Below are 19,971 nucleotides of genomic sequence, written 5' to 3' on the forward strand. Positions count from 1 at the left end.
TGTGTATCGTTCTAGTTTAGCACAAATTACAATGCCTTGAAAAAAGTATTTGCCCCTTCCTGATTTCCTCTCTTATTGCTTATTTCTTGCATATTTGTTCGATAACTTTTTTTCTTTTTTTAAACTTTCTTCCCTCTGGTCAAATCAGCTCCAGTGCTCCAGTGCGGTGAAGGGGACACTGTGCTGTAGGAGACGGTGTCTTTCAGATGTTAGACCGAGTTCCTGACTCACTGTGGTCATTAAAGACCCCATGACACTCATCACTGAGCAGGGGGTCCCCAGGCTAAATTCCTAACCTGGCTCTCACAACCTGCCACCTAATCAGCCTCTGATTTAATTGCCAAAAATATGTTCTCTCCCTCTCCACCTTAGCTGATGTGTGGTGAGTGTTCTGGCGCAAAATGGCTGCCATGCATCACCCAGGTGAGTGCTACACGTTGGTGGTGGCTCAGGTTGCTCAAAAAGCAAAAATCTTCATTTAATTATCTAAAAGGTTCATTTAACATAAAGGGTTTAAACATAAAGGGATTTTTTTAAAGAAAACTAAAACTGAAGGTATACGAAAATAATCAAACTGAACTCACAGAATGAAAAAGAGATATAAGAATAAAACACTCATATCTTATATAAAACATATAAAACTCCACAGTGCACTGCGTGTTTGACCCTGAACTGGTCAGCAGAGGGCGCTGCCTCTGTGATGCCCCTTCATGGTGTTTGTTCCACAGAATCCAAGGTCAGGGGTTAATTGCATCTCCACCCAAAGCGTGTACGCCTGACCCCCCCCCCCCCCCCCCCCCAACCCCACCGCCCACCCCTGCCCCCCTTCTCTTCAACATCCGGTGGGTAGCACATCTCTGCTGTTCAAACGCTGAACGCTGGGTCAATATTGGACCTGTCCTGTAATTACAGGGTGGTGTAAGGCGGGCTGCCAGGGAAAGGATTTTTAGAGACAGGCCCGGCCGAAAAGCAGCGCGAGATGCTAGCGCACGCAGCCCGTTAGCGCACGCGGCTCGTTAGCGCACACGGCTCGTTAGCGCACGCAGCCCGTTAGCGCACTCGGCTCGTTAGCGCACGCGGCCCGTTACTGCACACGGCCCGTTAGCGCCCATGGCTCGTTAGCGCACGCGGCCCATTAGCGCCCGTGGCTCGGTAGTGCACGCAGCCCGTTAGCGCCCGTGGCTCGGTAGCGCACGCGGCCCGTTAGCGCACGCGGCTCGTTAGCGCACGCGGCTCGTTAGCGCACGCTGCCCGTTAGCGCACGCTGCCCGTTAGCGCCCGCGGCCCGTTAGCGCACGCGGCTCGTTAGCGCACGCGGCCCGTTAGCGCACGCGGCCCGTTAGCGCACGCGGCCCGTTAGCGCACGCGGCCCGTTAGCGCCCGTGGCCCATTAGCGCACACGGCCCGTCAGACAGAACCAACCCGCCCAAATTAAGTTCTGCTGAAAAGCCGTCTTTCAGAGCGCTGGAGAATCCACCTTAGCACTTGTTGATGATTGACGCAGCGGTTCGATCGCTTTTCCGCCATTTGTGTTTTCTTTTTGCGAGATGGTTTCTGTCAGAAAAGAGGTTGAGTCAGGAAGCAGAGGTGAGGGAGGGAGACAAGAGAAAGACAAAGATAAATGGGTGGATTACTCTGAAGGACGATCTGTAAGAAAGAAAGAAAAGCAGCTTTCGGGATGACAGTTTCTTCTGGCTTCTTTATGATGTAGCCAAACCTCGGCCAGTCATTTAAAAAATATTTTAACTTTTTAGGTGCTGGTGAAAATTTTTTAAAAGACTCAGTTCTGCAGCATTGTTAATAAAATATGTGTGTTTTATAAGTTGCCAGTTGTTTGCAGAAATTGATGTGGCGTCTGAAGGATTTCAAATGATTATTTTGTCCAGGTGTGATGTAGGCAGATCACCCTGTCTGAAGGCGAAGACTATTATTATTGATATCATTTCAGTACTATTTAGATGGTACGTAGAAATTATTATTTAAATTCATATTTCAGCCTATTGTCTTCAGCTGAGGGAAAGGAACCAGTCATTATTTAATCAATTTAAGGCCCTGAGTCTGCTAACAGGTGCATGGATTTGACTAAAAGTTGATTTTTTAAAAAGAATTTTAAAAAAGAAACATCTGGATTTCTGGATGGCATTGTTTTCTACTCATGTTCCTGGAGTCCCCTAACACAGCCCTTTTAAATATGCAATGCAGTCCTATATTAACATATATTATGCTTCCATATAAGTACAAATAACCACACATCTTTAAGGCTTTTGCTCAATACAAATATAATTTTCCAATGATTATGGAAAGTTCATTATGATCTCTTCTCCTGTGTAATCTCACTCCCTGCTGAAAGTACTGAACACAGGGCAAGGTGTGATTCGGCAAACATGTAAAGTCAAATTACTTTCCGGGCGTCAGAGAGATGAATATTGCAACAGGTGATGTCAGTGTGTACTATAAAGCGGGAGTTCCAGGAGGTCCGCGCACAGAGTAGCTATTCGCCTCGTGCACCGATCCCGCCCCTCGCCTAGACCAGCTCGCCTCAGCTTTCAGAATCATGGGCAGCGCAAGACTCCTCCTCCTCGTCTGCTTCACGCTCATCTTGCTCGCGCGCTGTGATGACTCGCTGGAAGCTCGCTCTCTGGAAAACCCCATCAAGACGTCCGAAGAGAAGGAACTGGTAATAGGCTACTGAATGAGGGGATGAATGAGAGAGGGCGAAAGTCTTTGTGTGTGTGTGTGTGTGAGAGAGAGAGAGAGAGAGAGAGATCTGCCGAAGACTGTTTAAAATTACTGAATAACCACAAAATACTTTTATTAAATGAATAAACCACAAAAATGTATTAAAAGCATAGTGTTATAAGATTAACTGATGCTAACCCACACCTTTCGCTTATATTGATCTCTGTACAATGTAAAAATAGCCGAGTCTATGGATGCAAAATATAATTTCAAAAATGTATGCATATTTAGTGCAGTTACATCCCCAACATTTTTTTAAATCTCAGATTTCATAATAGTGAGCTATAATGAAGGATCCTAAGTACTAGACTGTTTTAGGATTCAAACGAATTGCATGATATATGACTTTGAAAGAAAGGTTAATCTTTTTTTTTGAAGTTAATTGATGCAGTGATAGACTGCATAACTGACAATTAAGTGTTTAGGCGTCTCTTGAACGTTTCCCTGCTTTTCTACGCCCCTGATGCAGATCGAAGCTTTACAGGAGGTTCTAGAGAAGCTGAAGAATAAGCAAATGCCTTCTGCGGAGAAGAAGTTGGGCTGGCTGCCGTCGGTAAGAGAAAATCATTTCATGAACAGAACATTTTTACTTTTTCTGTATATTTAGACTATTCAAATGTTAATAGTATTACAAGCGCTATCTGTCACGTGTATTTTCCATTAATTTGTCATTTGAAAGTGATTTTTCCTTCTAGGGAAAGTAATTCCTACGTAAACATCGGTTTAGCACTGGGTTATGTTTTTGTGTTAACATGTTAAAACTAAATCTGTGGCTGCTTTGTCTTTTAGTTGTGTGTTTGAATACTGTAGCGTGTATCTTGACGTGCTGAGTTGCTATGACAGGCTTATCGTTTTTATTATACGCAGTGCGATGCAGGTGAACAATGCGCGATACGCAAAGGCGCGAGAATCGGACAGTTATGCGGCTGTCCGCGAGGAACTTCCTGCAACTTCTACATCCTGAAGTGTTTGTAGAGAGAGACGCGCTGCAGCCGCTGGGACCGAGGAGCGACCTGTCGGCTGTAGAACAAGAAACAGGCCATCAGGGCTGGATGTCATTGTATATATTTAAAATCCTTAGCCTCCTGACCAGAAAAAAAAAATATATATATGCTGCATTGCTATAATTCATCACTGTTCATCACATTGTTTCATACTGATTGTGCGATAAAAAAGTCACCAAATAAAATAAATAATTTGTAAAAACGCGCCCAAGTGTATGAAACATTGACACGGTTAATCTCTACCAGTCGGAAACTCTTTTAAAAGGGGATAATATTTACTGAGTCATAAGACCATGGCACGTCGAAGAAAATTTCCGAAAAAAATCGACAGTTCTATAACAGTACGCGTGGTACCTATTGGACTGATTCAACAGACCACCGTTCACGTTCTTGTACACTGATTGGTCAGGTTTAATGTCACTCTTGCCTTTTTTTAGGCTGAAGGTTTTTTTCTTCTGATTGCCAGTGGCCAGCTTGCCTGACGACTCGAAGTAAAAGACATAAATCAAGTGCAGTCGCTGTTGCACACTTCCATTTGTTTTGACAGTGCTATATATATATATATATATATATATATATATATATATATATATATATATCGTTCAATGACATAAGACCAGATAAACAAAAGCTTTGTACAACTTTATATATAATCTTAAGCGGTTAAATTACTGATCTTTAAAGCAGTCTTACAGTGAGAATGAGAGAAGGGGCTTGGTTGACAGAATAAACAGTGTCCATCCTGTTTGAGAGAGGGACACAAGGGGAGGGATGGAGACAGAGATAGAGACTGGGACTGGGACTTTAACTTTCCGCTTTTGGATTTATAGAAGATTGTGGACGGACGGGCAGATCTGTTTCAAAGACTGAGGATGCGTCAGCGTGTTAGGGCCTGTTTGGATGTTTAATTCTCCTGCTAACTGCATACTTGTCGAGATTTCAGCTAAGTATTTTACTACATTATTACGCATTTAAAAACACTGAAACAAAACTGTTCAGTAAACAAATTTCATAATAAATTTAATTTTAAAATGTACTGTTTTTTTTGCTATTATTTATGGTTTTTATTGATACCTGGCCCATGATGATTAATTAATGTATAAATAGGATAATTTACTTCATAAATATGACGCTGAATTATGAATTTAAGAAACAATTGTGGTGGTGAAGTAAATGTTTGTTACTGCTGTGAAATCGGGCTGTGCCCCGTTGCACGGATTCCTGGAGCTGACCCATGTTTGGGGGCGTGCCCGACAGAAGGGTCTGCTGCTGTTGCCATGGCAGCCGGCTAGCTCAGCGTGTCCGTGGTCTGCAGGAAGGGAGGCGGTGATTGTGCGCACGCTGCGTACTGCGCGAACACACACACACACGCACACACACACACACACACACACGCACACACACACACACACACGCACACACACACACGCTGGCTCGCACAGAGTCAACACGAAGGAGACGTCTACAGTCCCACAGTGCGAAGAGACAGCGGCATCAACCAGACCTGGACACCGTCACAGGTGTGTGTGTGTGTGTGTGATAGTGCAGTTGTGTTAGTTTTTCTCTGTGCGTGTCTTTGGGTTATTGTGTGTGTTAAGAGTCAACGTATGTGATTGTGTTTGTATGTGCGTGCATCTGTGTTCATATTTATATAATCCTGTGTCCATGTATCCTGTGTGTCTTTGTGTCTGTGTGTGTGTGTATACCTGAGGTTCTGTGTCTGTTTTTGTGTGACGGTGTTTGCTTGATGCATTAGGTTGTGTGTATGTGTGCATGTCTCGGACTGTCTGCTTGTGTTCGTAACTGTGTGTCTCTGTCTTTTAGTGTCGTGGTATAGAATATGTTTGCATTTGCATACTTGTATGTATGTGTGTGTGCATACGTGTGCACGCATGCATGTGTGTGTGTGTGTGTTTATGTATTGCCTGGAGATGTACTGTGTGCATATTAAAATGCAGTATGGTTTGACAGTCCTGTCTGTGAGAGTGGCATCGGGGCTGTACTCTAACAAGGAGCACACGTGCTTCTAAGTTGCAAATTTTATATGTAGACTAATGCATCCCAAATAGTAGTTGTGCTCCAGAATTATTTTTACAGTTAGCATAGTTTTAAGGAAAAATGCCCCTAAAATGGAAGCACTGTAGAGCCCTGGGTGTGTGTAAGAAGTATCGGCGGGACAGGTCTGTGTTTCCCCTTATGAGATGGTTTGGGTTGGGGTGGTGTGGGGTGGTTGTGGTGGGGGGGGGTGCTCAGTAGTTAGGTGGGAGCTGCGAAAAGAGGAAACTATGTGTGAGAGTTGGGTGGTGCGGCAGTTTCCACGGTTACTGTTCCAAACCCCCCCCCCCCCCCCGGTGTGGGCTGGGTCTGAGCAGAAAGGGCTGGAGACGCAGGTTTTTGCCCCCGGCCTTCCGAGCGGGGGCTCCTTCGCCCACACAGATTGTAGTTTGTGTTCGAGACAAACGGGTGCTTTGTTCGGGCATCCGGCACAGAGCTGTATCGCTTCCTCCCTCGTCCCTCTGACCCTGCAGACAGGAAAGAAAGGTTCCGCCCTCAGGAAGTTTCGCCCGAGGCAGGAGCGGGGAGGGAGGAGGCAGGAGGCAGGAGGGAGAGGGAGGAGGCAGGAGGCAGGAGCGAGAAGGGAGGAGGCAGGAGGGAGGAGGCAGGAGCGAGGAGGGAGGAGGCAGGAGGGGAGAGGGAGGAGGCAGGAGGCAGGAGGCAGGAGGGAGAGGGAGGAGGCAGGAGGCAGGAGGCAGGAGGCAGGAGGGAGAGGGAGGAGGCAGGAGGCAGGAGGCAGGAGGCAGGAGCGAGGAGGGAGGAGGCAGGAGGCAGGAGGCAGGAGAGAGGAGGGAGGAGGCAGGAGGCAGGAGGCAGGAGGGAGAGGGAGGAGGCAGGAGGCAGGAGGCAGGAGGCAGGAGCGAGGAGGGAGGAGGCAGGAGGCAGGAGGCAGGAGAGAGGAGGGAGGAGGCAGGAGGGGAGAGGGAGGAGGGAGGAGGCAGGGGGGGAGAGGGAGGAGGCAGGAGGGAGGAGGGAGGAGGCAGGAGAGAGGAGGGAGGAGGCAGGAGAGAGGAGGGAGGAGGGAGGTGGCAGGAGGCAGGAGAGAGGAGGGAGGAGGCAGGAGAGAGGAGGGAGGAGGCGGGAGGGAAAGTGCTCGCTCACTCACTCACTCACTCACTCTCTCTTACTCACTTACTCATCCACTCACTCATTCACCTACACACACTCTCTCTCACTCACTCACCCACTCACTCACACACACACACTCACTCACTCACATTCACACTCACTCACTCACTCACTCACCTACACACACTCTCTCTCACCCACTCACCCACTCACTCACACACACACACTCACTCACTCACATTCACACTCACTCACTCACTCACCTACACACACTCTCTCTCACTCACTCACCCACTCACTCACACACATTCACACACACACACGCACTCACTCACATTAACACTCACTCACTTACTCTCTCTCTCACCCATTAGGGAAACTCGTGGTGTGGGTATCTAATATTTGTACCTGTTCCTCTTGTCTTCAGTATAGAGAGCAGCTGAGCTCGAACGGCAGATCAGCCGAGCTGTGTGCCCCGCCCCGCCCCGCCCCAGAGATGGAGGCGCCCCAGAGCTCCGCCCCCTCCCTCCCCTCCCCCTTTGACCTCCTGGAGCCGCCGGGAGTGGCTGGCTTCCTCAGGCTGTCCCGCCCCTGCTGCTATGTGTTCCCTGGGGGGCGGGGCGACTCCGCCTTCTTCGCGGTGGACGGGTTCACCGTGCTGGTGGACGGGGGGTCGGAGCCCCGCCCCTGCTTCTGGAAGCTGGCGCGGCGCCTGGACCGCGTCGACGCCCTGCTGCTCACCCAGGCGGGCGGGGCCAGCCTGGCGGGCGTGGCCAGCCTGCTGCGCCGAAAGGTGGCGGAGCTGGAGCTGGAGGAGGAGAGGGTGGGGCCCGGGGGCGGGGCCACAGCAGACCACGCCCACGACCAGCGCTTGGTCTCCCCTGAGATTGGCGTGGTCTTCCTCAACGCCCCCCAAGGGAGCCCGCAGACCTGGCACGGCGGGTTGGAGGAGGGGGCCGGCGACCTGGCAGCGATCCTGCGCTGCCTGGAGAGGCTGAACATGGCGGCAGAGCCCCTCAGCCGCGCCCCCGGCCTCCACGCCCAGCCAATCACGCTCTTCCACAAGTTCGGCGTGGGCCGGCTGGAGCTGTACGTGCTGAGCCCAGCGAGGGGCGGCCGGGAGCCGGACGGGGCGTGGCGGGTCTGGCCCGGGGGGGTCGACTCCTCCAGGGGCCCGTCGGACGCCCCCCCGTCCTGCCTGACGTCCATCTGCGCCCTGCTGGTGTGGCGTCCCGCCGACACACACGAGCGGGTCGTCCGGGTCCTGTTCCCCGGCCGCGCCCCGCAGACCCGGATCCTGGAGGGGCTGGAGAAGCTGAAGCACCTGGACTTCCTCCGCAGCCCCGCCCGCCCGCAGCGTTCCGAGGGGGGGCCCAAACGGGAGCCGGGGCCCAGGCCGGGAGGGAAGGGGTGCAGGCTGGCCAGCGCCCCCCCGGCAGAGAGAGAGGGAGACGGGAAAAAGAGAGACCCCCCTCAAAAAAATGGCCGGGCCAAAGCTGCGGCGGATATGGGCGCCAAGGGCAACAGAGAAGGAGGGGGTGGAGTCAAGACCGGGGGCAGGGCCAGGGGAGCCGACCCCAAAACGCCCAGGTCCCCAAACCAGGCTGGGACACAGGAGCAGAATACCGCGGAGAAGGACACCCCCACCGCCAAACTGCAGAAAGACTTAAAATGGGAGGTGAAGCGGGAGGTGCGGGCGGAGGAGAACAGACAGACCGGGGCCCCAGGACGGGGGGTCAGGAGGGCCCCCTCAGGACCCACTCCCCAGGGGAGGACTGAGAGGGGGAGAAAGGATGGGGTGATCCTGAGGAGAGAGGCGGGGAACAGGGGGATGAAATGGAAGAGAAGCTCCAAGGAGTCCGGTGCCTCTGATGGAGCTGGAATCGAGCAGCGGTCAAATGAGCAGCAGTCAAACGAGCAGCAATCAAACGAGCATCAGTCAAACGAGGAGCGGTCAAATGAGCAGCAATCAAACGAGCATCAGTCAAACGAGGAGCAGTCAAACGAGCAGCAGTCAAACGAGGAGCAATCAAACGAGCATCAGTCAAACGAGGAGCAGTCAAACGAGGAGCAGTCAAATGAGCAGCACTCAAATGAGCAGCAGTCAAACGAGCAGCAGTCAAACGAGGAGCAGTCAAAAGAGCAGCAGTCAAACGAGCAGCAATCAGACGAGCAGCACTCAAAGAAGCAGCAGTCAAACGAGCAGCAGGATGGAGCAGGGGCAGAACAGGAGGATTTGGGGAAGTCCTCAGAGTCTCCGGTCTTCAGGACCCCCAGGGGGGTTGCGACCTTTGACCTCACCCCCACTGAGTACAGGCTGTTGGACGGGGCCTATACAGAGGGGTCCCTGAGGGTGGGGCCAGAATTCAGCCGTCCTGTGGGGTTCCCCAGAGGTAGCCTAGCAACTAACCCTGGCCCCTCCCCCCAGGAGAAACGCTCCAGCTTCCTGTTGCTCAGTCCACTCCGGGACCTGTTCTCCGAAACCTGTACCTACTCTGCCCCAACCCCCACCCCCACCCCTTCCCTGCCCGCTGAGCTGGGCTCCCCACAGTCCACTGAGGTAGACGAGTCCCTGTCTGTCTCTCTGGAGCAGGGCCCCCCGCCCTTCTGCCCATCTCCCAACGGACACGCCCCCAGCCACACCGCAAACCACACCCCCAACCCCAGGCAGGAGCTGTCCCTGCCCTTGAGGGTATCCCAAACCGCCAGGCCCCTCCCCCTCGCGGCCACGCCCTACACCGTGGACCTGTGCCTGGTCTCCCCTTGTGAGTACAAGCATTTCCAAGTCCCACAGTCCCAGAATGCATCACTGCCGTCTGGCCCCTACCCACACGACCACGACCACAGCGACTCCGCCCCCGGAGAGCTGGCCAATCCCCACACAGAGCCCGGCCCGGACACGCCCCCAGGGACTGAGGACTGCCCCTCCTCCGTCGCGGCCGCCGACGGGCTGGACTCCGACGAGGACTTCCCGTCCTGCAGCCCCCCCGCCTCCTGCTCCGCCCCCCTGGGGCTGTTTCCCGGCGACCCTCCCCCTGCCCCCGTGAGGGACATGCCCCCTGTGCCCCCCCCACCAGGGGCCTGCATGGTGGACCCCAAAACCCAGCCCAGGAGCACCCGCAGCACTGCTGCACTCGCCCCCCCGGGCCGGACCCCCTTCAGAACCAGGCCGGGGGGGGACACGCCCTCCGCCCCCCCCAGCCACAGAGCGCCCACCTCCAGGCCTGGAGCAGCAGGTGGGCCCCCACAAATATCGCCAAACCCACCGCTGTCTTTCCACTGCAGTCCTTAGAATTCTGCTGATTCTGCTGATTCTGCTAATTCTGCTGATTCTGCTGATTCTGCTAATTCTGCTGATTCTGCTAATTCTGCTGATTCTGCTGATTCTGCTAATTCTGCTGATTCTGCTGATTCTGCTAATTCTGCTGATTCTGCTGATTCTGCTAATTCTGCTGATTCTGCTGATTCTGCTAATTCTGCTGATTCTGCATTTCAGTTTCAGTCCTTACGGCTCTTTGTGAGTCTTTGTATTCCTCAGTCATACAGACATTAAATTTATTATATCGCTCTTAAATGATATTGCTGTTATATTACTGGTAAATTTAGTTCTTTTTCGCATTTAGGCCGTTATGGTAAACCCATCAGATTTAATTGAAATACTTTTTAGTGTTTCAGTTATTCTGTTTTCATGTTTTTTTTTACCATCCTACTGATAGCAGTTTTAGTTTTTGGCGGTAAAGAAGGTATTTTGTGTTTCCCGATGTCTCTGCTCGTGCGTCTTAAAACTAAAAAATTCCCCTTTCCCCGCAAGGTAAAATGAGTCCTTAATTCCCAGACGTTGGCTTTGTGGCTCTGCGAGTGATCGCATCACTTCCTGTTCCTGTCCTCCTCAGGCTCTGCGGGGAGCAAGGCGGGAGCTGTGGGCGGAGCCTGGATATGCGTGGACATGGCGTACGTCCCCTCAGGCCCCGCCTCCTCCGCGGTGGACGCCGAGTTCTTCCGCCGCGTGCGCTCCTCCTATTACGTCATCAGTGGGGCGGAGCCTGGAGAGGGGGTGGGGCCTGGGCAGGGGGCGGGGCCCAGAGAGGGGGCGGAGCCTGGACAGGGGGCGGTCCTGAGGTCCATCCTCGATGCCCTGCTGGAGGGGAAGGCTCGCTGGCCCGGCAGGGCACAGGTTAGCCCCGCCCCCTTCTCCTCCCCTGCTCAGTTGGGTGAATCGCACACGACGAGCTCGGTCTGTTCCTCCATTCATCAACATGAGCCCAGTTCACCACATTCCCCTCTCTAGCGTTAGCCTTTCTCTTTTATAATCTAAATTAAATCGTTCATGTGGTACGTCACAGTACATATACATAAACCCCACCACTCTAGGCAATTTCTGGCCATTGTATTGTGTTGTGTATTGCTATATCGAATAAAAGTTTATAGATAAATTAAGTCTTTTATTAATGTTTGCTACAGTGATCGTGAACTACATATTAAATTCAGTTCAAGGCACCCCACCTGCATTGCATTAGTTAATATCTATCTGCATAATAGTCGTATGTGTATGTGAGAATGCTGTATTGTGAAATACCCCCCAGGTGACCGTAATCCCCACTTTCAACTCACCTGTGATCCAGGAGTGGTACCGGGAAACGCGAGAGCGACAGGAGGGACTGGACATCACGGTTTTGGGCTGCAACAGCACAGTCACCATGCAGGACGAGGTCTTCCCCGCCTGCAAGCTGGAGTTCTGAGAGAGAGAGAGGGAGAGAAAGAGAAAGAGAAAGAGGGAGGGAAATGGAGAGGAGGAGAGGCACAGAGAGAGAGACAGAGAGGAAGAGAGAATGTTTAAAAACAAAAACACTCACTGCTTACTGCAATTTGTACATTTGGACTTTTTGTCGCTGATTGTTAACACGCTTATTTTGCTGTGGGTTATTCCTCAGAGAACTGAACTTTGGTAAAGTTGTTTCGAAAATACTTCTTCATTCCTGAGGAAGCTCTTGTGGCCATACCTCATTTACTCTCGCTTTTCAGATTTAACTCCAGTCCTGGTGGGCCATGGCGTCTGCGGGTTTAACTCCAGTCCTGGAGGGCCACAGTGTGTGCAAGTTTAACTCCAGCCCTGGAGGGCTGCAGTGTCTGCAGGTTTAACTCCAGTCCTGGAGGGCTGCAGTGTCTGCAGGTTTAACTCCAGCCCTGGAGGGCTGCAGTGTCTGCGGGTTTAACTCCATCCTGGAGGGGCCACAGTGTCTGCAGGTTTAACTCCAGTCCTGGAGGGGCTGCAGTGTCTGCAGACTTAACTCCAGTCCTGGAGGGGGCGCTGTGTCTGCAGGTTTAACTCCAGTCCTGGAGGGGGCGCTGTGTCTGCGGGTTTAACTCCAGTCCTGGAGGGCTGCAGTGTCTGCAGACTTAACTCCAGTCCTGGAGGGTCGCAGTGTCTGCAGGTTTAACTCCAGTCCTGGAGGGCCGCAGTGTCTGCAGGTTTAACTCCAGTTCTGTTCCATTGTGTGGATGGGCCCCATGGTCTGGTATCTGTTATTTTTCCGATTGGAGAGCTGCCTGCCAACTCCAATCAAATCTGCAAATATCCAGCCTTGAGATGTTTGTTTTAGAAAGAAGGATGTACGGTTTGCAAAGATTGTTTTCTTTGTTTCCTCTAAACACGTAACTTTTTAAAGATGAACGCATGACATGTTAAGTTAATGGTTCATTGTATTACTTAGTCATTTTATTGTGTCATTAATATGTATAGAAAATAAATATTGTTGTTGGCCTGGTCATGTTGTTAGCCCTTTGTCTGACACAGTTACTCAAATAACCCTTGTGGATGCCCTTGGGTTATCTTTCATTGTAAGTCACCCTGGAAAGTCCGGTCCAAGAAAGTAATGAAATGTAAAACACTGGCTACAAGGGTAACCGTGATTATGGAATAGAGTATGACTCGTAAGGACGGCTGTATTGACCACTCGGAAGTTATAAGTTCTCGCGTCATTTTACTCGGTACAATCAATGTATCAGACGACAGTTCATAAATACTGTGCATGCGTAATGTTGGATGTATCTGAATAGTCCCGTCATTTGCAGAAGTCTGTACAAAAAAGAAAGGAAAAAACGTTTGAACGCAGTTTATATCGAAACTCAAAGCGAAGCCGTATTTGTTTCACCACCCGGATAGCACGCACATCGGATTCATCGTCAACAACAGGTACGTTATCTTTTATTCATCCCAGTTTTGTCTAGGAAAATACCTTTTTGGTTTTGTACACTCAGAGTTCAAAAGTACTCACATATACGGACATAAACGTACCGATTATAACGTGCCCGGCGTCGTAAGGAAGTGGTTTCGCACGGGGTCCAAAACGAAAAATCTCAAGATTGAACACAATGAACAGAAATATGAATGAACGGAAATATTTCATATGTACTCTTCTATTTGTTGTCTTGGCAAGACAAATTGACCTTAAGATGAAACGTATTTACGGGAAAACGAAAGTGATCTAAAGTTGGCACGCAGTTTGGCAAAGTGAGGCTTTTGTTTTCATTTCGCTTTTCAGAATTTTTACTTTGGTTAACGAAAGAATAGTTACACAAATAATAGCCTATAGATACCCCGAGCATATTGTCATCAATAATCAGGGGTGGACAACGAAGTACATTGACTTGAGTACAGTACTTAAAGTTACAATCTCGAAGATTTCCGTTTCGTTCTCTTTGGCGGTACCAATGGCGAAAAGCAGTAATTGCAGGTGTGTATTTGGACCTCACTTCTCAGAGATCCAACCGGATCCAACCAATGTCGCCTGTGTGACATCAGTCAGTTGGCACCTGGGTCACGCCGACTATAACACGTACTATTTACTGAATAAAAAATGGTTGTTATAAAAGTAACGTTATGTACATACTCATTCATTGTCTAACATTAGGCTAACTTAAGCTGTCTTTACACTGCCGAGCCGGGTTAAAATGCTGTAGCAGACCTGGGGTAGAATTAGTGATGATCAATTTCCACAGACGTTCTTTATCCACCTTTTGCCCGATATGAACATTTTTACTCCATAATTTTGACTCCACTACATTTCTATGAAGGTTATCATTACTCGTTACTTTGAAGCATAGCTTTGAAGTCAACAGTTGAATATTTTTTTATTTTCTAAAATGCGATTGGCCACACGCTGTGTTCCTCACAGGGAGAAAAACCAATCACAGTAGCCTACTCCTAATACGCTGTCGGTCAAATTCAAAGTGCTTGCTTGTTGCACCAGTGGTCAAACAGTTCAATTTGAACATGGCGGCGGTAATGATGGTGACGGCAGAAGATAAGGATGATTCTTCGCCACCAGAGCACCCATGGCCATATCTCAAGTCCATGTTTGAGATTTGTGAAATTCAAAAAGATTCATATTGTTTTAAATGTTTGCTCTGCTTACCGCGCACGAACTACATCGCTGCATTCAAAAACTCGCCATCCAACCTGAAAAAGCATGTCGAGGTATGTAAACGTTAGCTAACGGTAGCCCGTTTGCTAATTATGAAGTTGTCTGAGCTTGTAGTGGTTGCAGTTTTTATGCTAGGATTGGTCAGATGAAATTTTATGGAATTTGAGCGAAGGGTCATCCAACTGTTTCACATTTCAGGCAATGCTATCTATCATCAGGGGTTAAATAAAGAATATATATAAATGTATAAAGAGTATAATTGTAAATATAATATAGTTGTAAATATAAATATATATAAATGTAAATGTTCCCGCAGCCTCCGACCAACCATGAGTTCCGTCAGATCCGCCCTTTCCCGCGAGCAGGAGAAGCAGCTGGGCTCCCTCCTCGGCCACGCGCGGCTGAGCCTGCTGTACAAGGGCAGCGTTCACGGCTACACCGCCGCCGCTTTCCATGGCCGGTGTGACCTGCAGGGCCCGACCGTGGTGGTGGCCTACAATGGCGCCGGCTTCGTCTTCGGCGCCTTCACCAGCAAGGACTACACCCAGCGCGGGCAGGTCATCGCCGACGACAAGGCCTTCCTGTTCAGCTTCCGGGAGGGGGACGGTGGGAAGAGCCCCCTCCGCATCATGCCCAAGAGCGAGGCCCAGGCCTTCACAGACGGGAACACGGGGCCCAATTTTGGCTCGCTGGTCTTCCTGAACGGGAACCTGGCGGCGGTCGCCAGCAATCCCGGATCCCTCTACAATTTCGAGGCGGCGGAGATGCATGGCGGGGACCTGGTGCTGACGGAGTGTGAGGTGTACAGAGTGGAGGGTGAGCCCTTAAAAACGCACCGGAGAGATACTGCAACTTTCACTCAGTTAATATATATATATATATATATATATATATATACATTGTAATGCATTGCTGGTGCAGCCGGTGGCACTGTCGCCTCACTGCAAGAAGGTCCTGGGTTCGAATCCCAGCCTGGGCCTTTCTGTGTGGAGTGTGCATGTACCCACGTGGGTTTCCTCTGGGTACTCCAGTTTCCGCCCACAGTCCGAAGACATGCAGGTAGGCTAATTGGAGAGTCTAAATTACCCATAGGTACAAGTGTGTGAGTGAATGGTGAGTGAATGTGTGTGTGCTCTGTGATATATTGCAAGTATGTAGTTATTTAGTACTATTATATTCATGCATATCTCACTATCCCATAGACCAAAACAGAAATATATTTAGCAATATATTTTACTTTTACATGATTAAATATTGTACTTAACATATATGACAGTATATCATCCATTTCAAGTAAAGTTTTCTTGTTTTACAGACTGGTAAAATATACCAATATACTGCCCATTAAAGCAGAGCCCAGGGGCCTTTCTACAATAACAAGATTAATTATTATTTTAAAAATCCTGACCCAGCAATCAGAGGGATGCATCCATGACTCTCACCCTGCTCTCCATAATTAAATAGCCTTAATTATGCAGTTGGTGATTCAGGAACTCAATCTCGCACACATGCAGACACAATCGCATCACTTGCGAACGGAATGGTTGGCTATGATCAGCATTTGATATGTTTGAATTTGAACTGGAATTGCACATATCCTCCTGATACAAATTCATGCACATGTATTTAATTAACATTCAGTGCAGTTAACAATGTATTTTGCCACATTGCACAAGTAGCGTATCTACATTTTGAAGGCTAGTGAAAGCTCATCCTTTGAAATAATTAAATGTTGAAAATGTCATCAGTATAGCCTGCCACTGTCATTAAATGTGTGCCCATATATTGGATCTCCATGTATGGGAAATATATTTGTGTTGTGTAAGGGATCATTGTGATGATTGACGCAGCTCTTAGTCATTATTCTGATTGGCTAATTAGATTGCTCAGGGTTCGACTCTGTTTCTCTCTTAGATCTTGGAGGCCTTCTGGAGAAGCCTTGGAGAAATGTCCTCTGGAGTTCTGAGTAAGCAGCCATTTTACTAATGTCTGAGTCGGGCTGGGATTGGTTAATACTGAAGCTAAGCAGGGCTAGGCTTGGTTAGTGTTGAAGCTAAGCAGGGCTGGGATTGGTTAATACTGAAGCTAAGCAGGACTGGGCTTGGTTAGTGCTGAAGCTAAGCAGGGCTGGGCTTGGTTAATACTGAAGCTAAGCAGGGCTGGGCTTGATTAGTATCGTAAAAAGTTAGCCAGTTAGCATGGTCTGTCCTACACAAGGGCAGTTTCCCTGCCTTCATCTCTCCATCTCTTCCTCCGTCTCTCCCTCCACCCCTCTATCTCTCCCTCCATCTCTCTCTCCACTCTGTCTCTGTCTCTCCCTCCACCCCTCTATCTCTCCCTCCATCTCTCTCTCCGCTCTGTCTCTCACTGCAGGAAGAAGAAGGAGCTGATGGAGTTTGTGAGGAACTACAAGCCCATAATGAACGCCGTGCGACAGGCTCGCATCCTGCTCATTGGGCCAGTCGGCGTCGGCAAGTCCAGCTTCTTCAACTCCATCAACTCCATCTTTCGGGGTCATGTGACTAGCCAGGCCATCGCGGGCAGTACAGCAAAGAGTCTGACTACCCAGGTATCAATCAATTACATTCAAGCAATCAGTGAATCAATCATACCCATTCTCGCTAATCAATAATTCTAGCTTAATGAATCACTGTCAATAATAATCAATCAGTCAGTCATATTCATTCAATCAACTAATCAGTTAATCACCACTCAGTGAATTCAAACTCTCGCTCTCTCAATTTATATATCAGCCACTTCTCACAAACAGAATTAGATATAAGTACAGCATTTGGGTTTCCTTTGGCGAAGATGCACATCATTTGCCATCATGCTGTGACCTGTGACCTGTACCCTCTGACCTGTGACCTGTCCTTTCTTCAGTTCCGCAGCTACCAGGTCAAGGCTGGGAGGGAGGGCAAGCCCCTCCCCTTTGTCATGTGTGACACTATGGGATTGGAGGAAGCCACAGGGGAGGGGCTTCAGTTGGATGACATCACAAGCGTTCTGAGAGGCCACGTTATGGACAGGTACCAGGTGAGGACTCTGAAGCTGTTCATCGCTGATAAATTCATAGTTTAAAGGCATGCTGCGCAGGATCTTGTAGCCTTGCTGCAGTCCTGTGTGTGCAATCAAAGAAGTCTCCTCCTCCATCCTCAGCCCCGCCCACTCACCCACGATTTTATATTTCATATTTTATATCCATTTTTATATCATTTTTATTTTTATATCTGTGTTTTTGAGGACAAGCAGTTCTAAAATGGACTCTTTTTGAACGAGCCCTGCTGGTTCTTCGCTTCTGTTCCATTTTGCCTCCCCTTCCAGTGCTTGTACATCTCTGCCATTGCAGTAGCTTGCTGTCTGTCTGTCTCTGTCTGACTGTCTGTCTGTTTTCTCCTCTCAGTTCAACCCCTCAGTGCCGCTGCAGTCGGACTCGCTGGGGTATCGTAAGAGCCCTGCCCTTGGGGACATGGTCCACTGCGTGGTCTACGTTCTGGACGGCGGCAAGGTCAAGCAGATGAAGCCCAAGCTGCTGGAGAAACTGCATGACATTCGGCGCAGGGTCAATCTGATGGGTGAGCCACTGATAGGCGACGGGCACACCCCCAAACACACTAAACACACTGTGATAGGCCGAGAAACATGCCAATCCTAACACGACACACCCCCAAACATACTAAACACACTGTGATAGGCCCAGAAACATGCCTGTCCTAACACGACACACCCCCAAACACACTAAAGACACTGTGATAGGCCCAGAAACATGCCAACCCTAGCATAACATACCCCCAAACACACTAAACACACTGTGATAGGCCCAGAAACATGCCAGCCCTAGCCTAACATACTCCCAGACACACTAAACACACTGTGATAGGCCCAGAAACATGCCAGCCCTAGCATAACATACCCCCAGACACACTAAACACACTGTGATAGGTCCAGGAACATGCCTATCCTAACACGACACACCCCCAAACACGCTAAACACTCTGTGATAGGCCCAGAAACATGCCTATCCTAGCACAACACACCCCCAAACACACTAAACACACTGTGATAGGCCCAGGAACATGCAAAGACTGGAAAGGGTTACAAAGCCATTTCTGAGGCTCTGGGACCGCACCAAAACTACAGCGAGAGTCATTATCTCCAAACGGAGAACACTTGGACCAGCGGTGATTCTTCCAGGAGTGGCCGGCCTGCCAACATTCCTCCAAGGGTGCAGCGACAACTCACCCAAATCACAAAAGGCCCCAGAAGAACAGCCAAAGAAATGCAGGCCTGTCTAGCCTCAGCTAAAGTCAAGAGTCCATGACTTCACAATAAGAAAGAAACTGGGCAAAAATGGGATTCATGGTGGATTCTAAAGATCTGACAAATAAGTAGTAATCAGGAAGAGGGAAACAGTTTTACAGCACTGTTTGTGTGACAGGTGTTTTACATGTACAGGTGTGAATGTGTGACAGGTGTTTTGCATGTACAGGTGTGGCATAGGTGTGAATGCGGCAGGTGTTTTACATGTATGGCCCTGTGTAATGCGTTGTACAGGTGTTCCCCAGCTGGTGCTCATGACCAAGGTGGACGAGGCGTGCCAGCACGTGGGCACGGATCTGAAGCAGGTGTACCACAGTCACTACATCCAGAGGAAGGTGAGCTTTAGTGCTTCAGACTAAAGGCATGTTCATATCAAACAGCCCCCAGCTGATCAGACCTTTTCAAGGTGCAGCTGTTCAGTGTGAAACACAGAGTTTTCCAGGCAGCTGCTGCAGTCTTTGAGATTCAGCACATTAGATCCTGAGTGTGTGTGCGCGCGTGTGTGCGCGTGTGTGTGTGTGCGTGTGTGTGTGCGTGTGTGTGTGTGCGTGTGTGTGTGTGTGTGTGCGTGTGTGTGTGCGTGTGTGTGCGTGCGTGTGTGTGTGTGTGTGTGCGTGTGTGCGTGTGTGTGTGTGTGTGTTCGTGGGCTCAGCCTCTTCCTCCCTGTCTCCGTTGCTGCTGCTGCCGGGTGGTCATGTGACCGGGCTGGGCAGGTGGAGGAGTTGGGCCTGCTCCTGGGGATCCCCATGTCCTGCATCATCCCGGTGAAGAACTACAGCCAGGAGCTGGACCTGGACCAGAACAACGACATCCTGCTGCTCACCGCCATCCAGCAGATGCTGAGGTTCACCGACAACTACTTCGACGACATCTACCAGGGGGAGGACGAGGAGAGCAGGGGATAGGCTGGCCTGCCCCGCCCCCTCTGTGTGTCTGAGCATCTGGAGGAGGGCCGGCCCGAGGGGGTCAGTGACCCCAAAAAAGTACTCCAACGTTTAAAAAAATATGAATTGAATTGTGTCGCATAGGGATGTTTGTGGCTGAATTACATTTCTTGCACAAATGTAGACCACCAATCATGTGCAGGGGCATAACGTGAATCTAACCAATCACGAGGGAGAGTGGCATAAAATATTCACAAAGCAAGTATTTGTGGAAATATAAGAGGGAAGCAAACAGATTATCATAATTAAAATGGCTTCTCCACACAGTAAGCCCCACATGTGCTTTTGCAGCTTGGCTTTACTGAATCTCTGTAACCTTGCCGATGTTTCTGTCAGATAAATAAATAAATGGTACATTTGACAGTATGCAATGCAAAGGGTTTTTATTGTGATTGTCTGTGCAAAGGGAAGCAAACA

The 19,971-nt window shown here is 49.6% G+C and overlaps 3 protein-coding genes across 5 annotated transcripts; all 3 read left to right on the forward strand.

Annotated features, from left to right (window-relative positions):
• The first annotated feature begins 1,977 nt into the window (after positions 1-1,977).
• LOC118228948 (cocaine- and amphetamine-regulated transcript protein-like) lies at positions 1,978-3,945 on the forward strand. Its single transcript, XM_035420551.1, has 3 exons — positions 1,978-2,677; positions 3,209-3,292; positions 3,607-3,945. Exons 1-3 carry the CDS (start codon positions 2,555-2,557, stop codon positions 3,712-3,714), a joined length of 315 nt encoding a protein of 104 aa, XP_035276442.1. The 5' UTR covers positions 1,978-2,554; the 3' UTR covers positions 3,715-3,945.
• A 154-nt stretch (positions 3,946-4,099) lies between these two features.
• LOC118228851 (microtubule-associated protein 1S-like) lies at positions 4,100-12,013 on the forward strand. Of its 2 annotated transcripts, none has more exons than XM_035420365.1 (4): positions 4,100-5,263; positions 7,294-10,102; positions 10,760-11,040; positions 11,450-12,013. In XM_035420365.1, exons 2-4 carry the CDS (start codon positions 7,363-7,365, stop codon positions 11,603-11,605), a joined length of 3,177 nt encoding a protein of 1,058 aa, XP_035276256.1. In that variant the 5' UTR covers positions 4,100-5,263; positions 7,294-7,362; the 3' UTR covers positions 11,606-12,013. The 2 variants fall into 2 exon arrangements, with proteins under 2 accessions (XP_035276256.1, XP_035276255.1); XM_035420364.1 differs by lacking the exon at positions 4,100-5,263 and having other exon boundaries at positions 7,203-10,102; positions 10,760-10,789; positions 10,846-11,040.
• Positions 12,014-12,315: 302 nt separating this feature from the next.
• On the forward strand, positions 12,316-19,920 carry LOC118228892 (interferon-induced protein 44-like). Of its 2 annotated transcripts, none has more exons than XM_035420451.1 (8): positions 12,316-13,059; positions 14,607-15,106; positions 16,205-16,256; positions 16,664-16,859; positions 17,174-17,326; positions 17,694-17,865; positions 18,845-18,945; positions 19,324-19,920. In XM_035420451.1, the coding sequence occupies exons 2-8, from the start codon at positions 14,620-14,622 to the stop codon at positions 19,513-19,515; spliced, it is 1,353 nt and encodes a 450-aa protein (XP_035276342.1). In that variant the 5' UTR covers positions 12,316-13,059; positions 14,607-14,619; the 3' UTR covers positions 19,516-19,920. The 2 variants fall into 2 exon arrangements, with proteins under 2 accessions (XP_035276342.1, XP_035276343.1); XM_035420452.1 differs by lacking the exon at positions 12,316-13,059 and adding an exon at positions 14,168-14,343 and having other exon boundaries at positions 19,299-19,431.
• Positions 19,921-19,971: the final 51 nt, after the last annotated feature.

This window comes from Anguilla anguilla, chromosome 6 (genome assembly GCF_013347855.1).
Source record: "Anguilla anguilla isolate fAngAng1 chromosome 6, fAngAng1.pri, whole genome shotgun sequence".
Taxonomy (NCBI): Eukaryota; Metazoa; Chordata; class Actinopteri; order Anguilliformes; family Anguillidae; genus Anguilla; species Anguilla anguilla.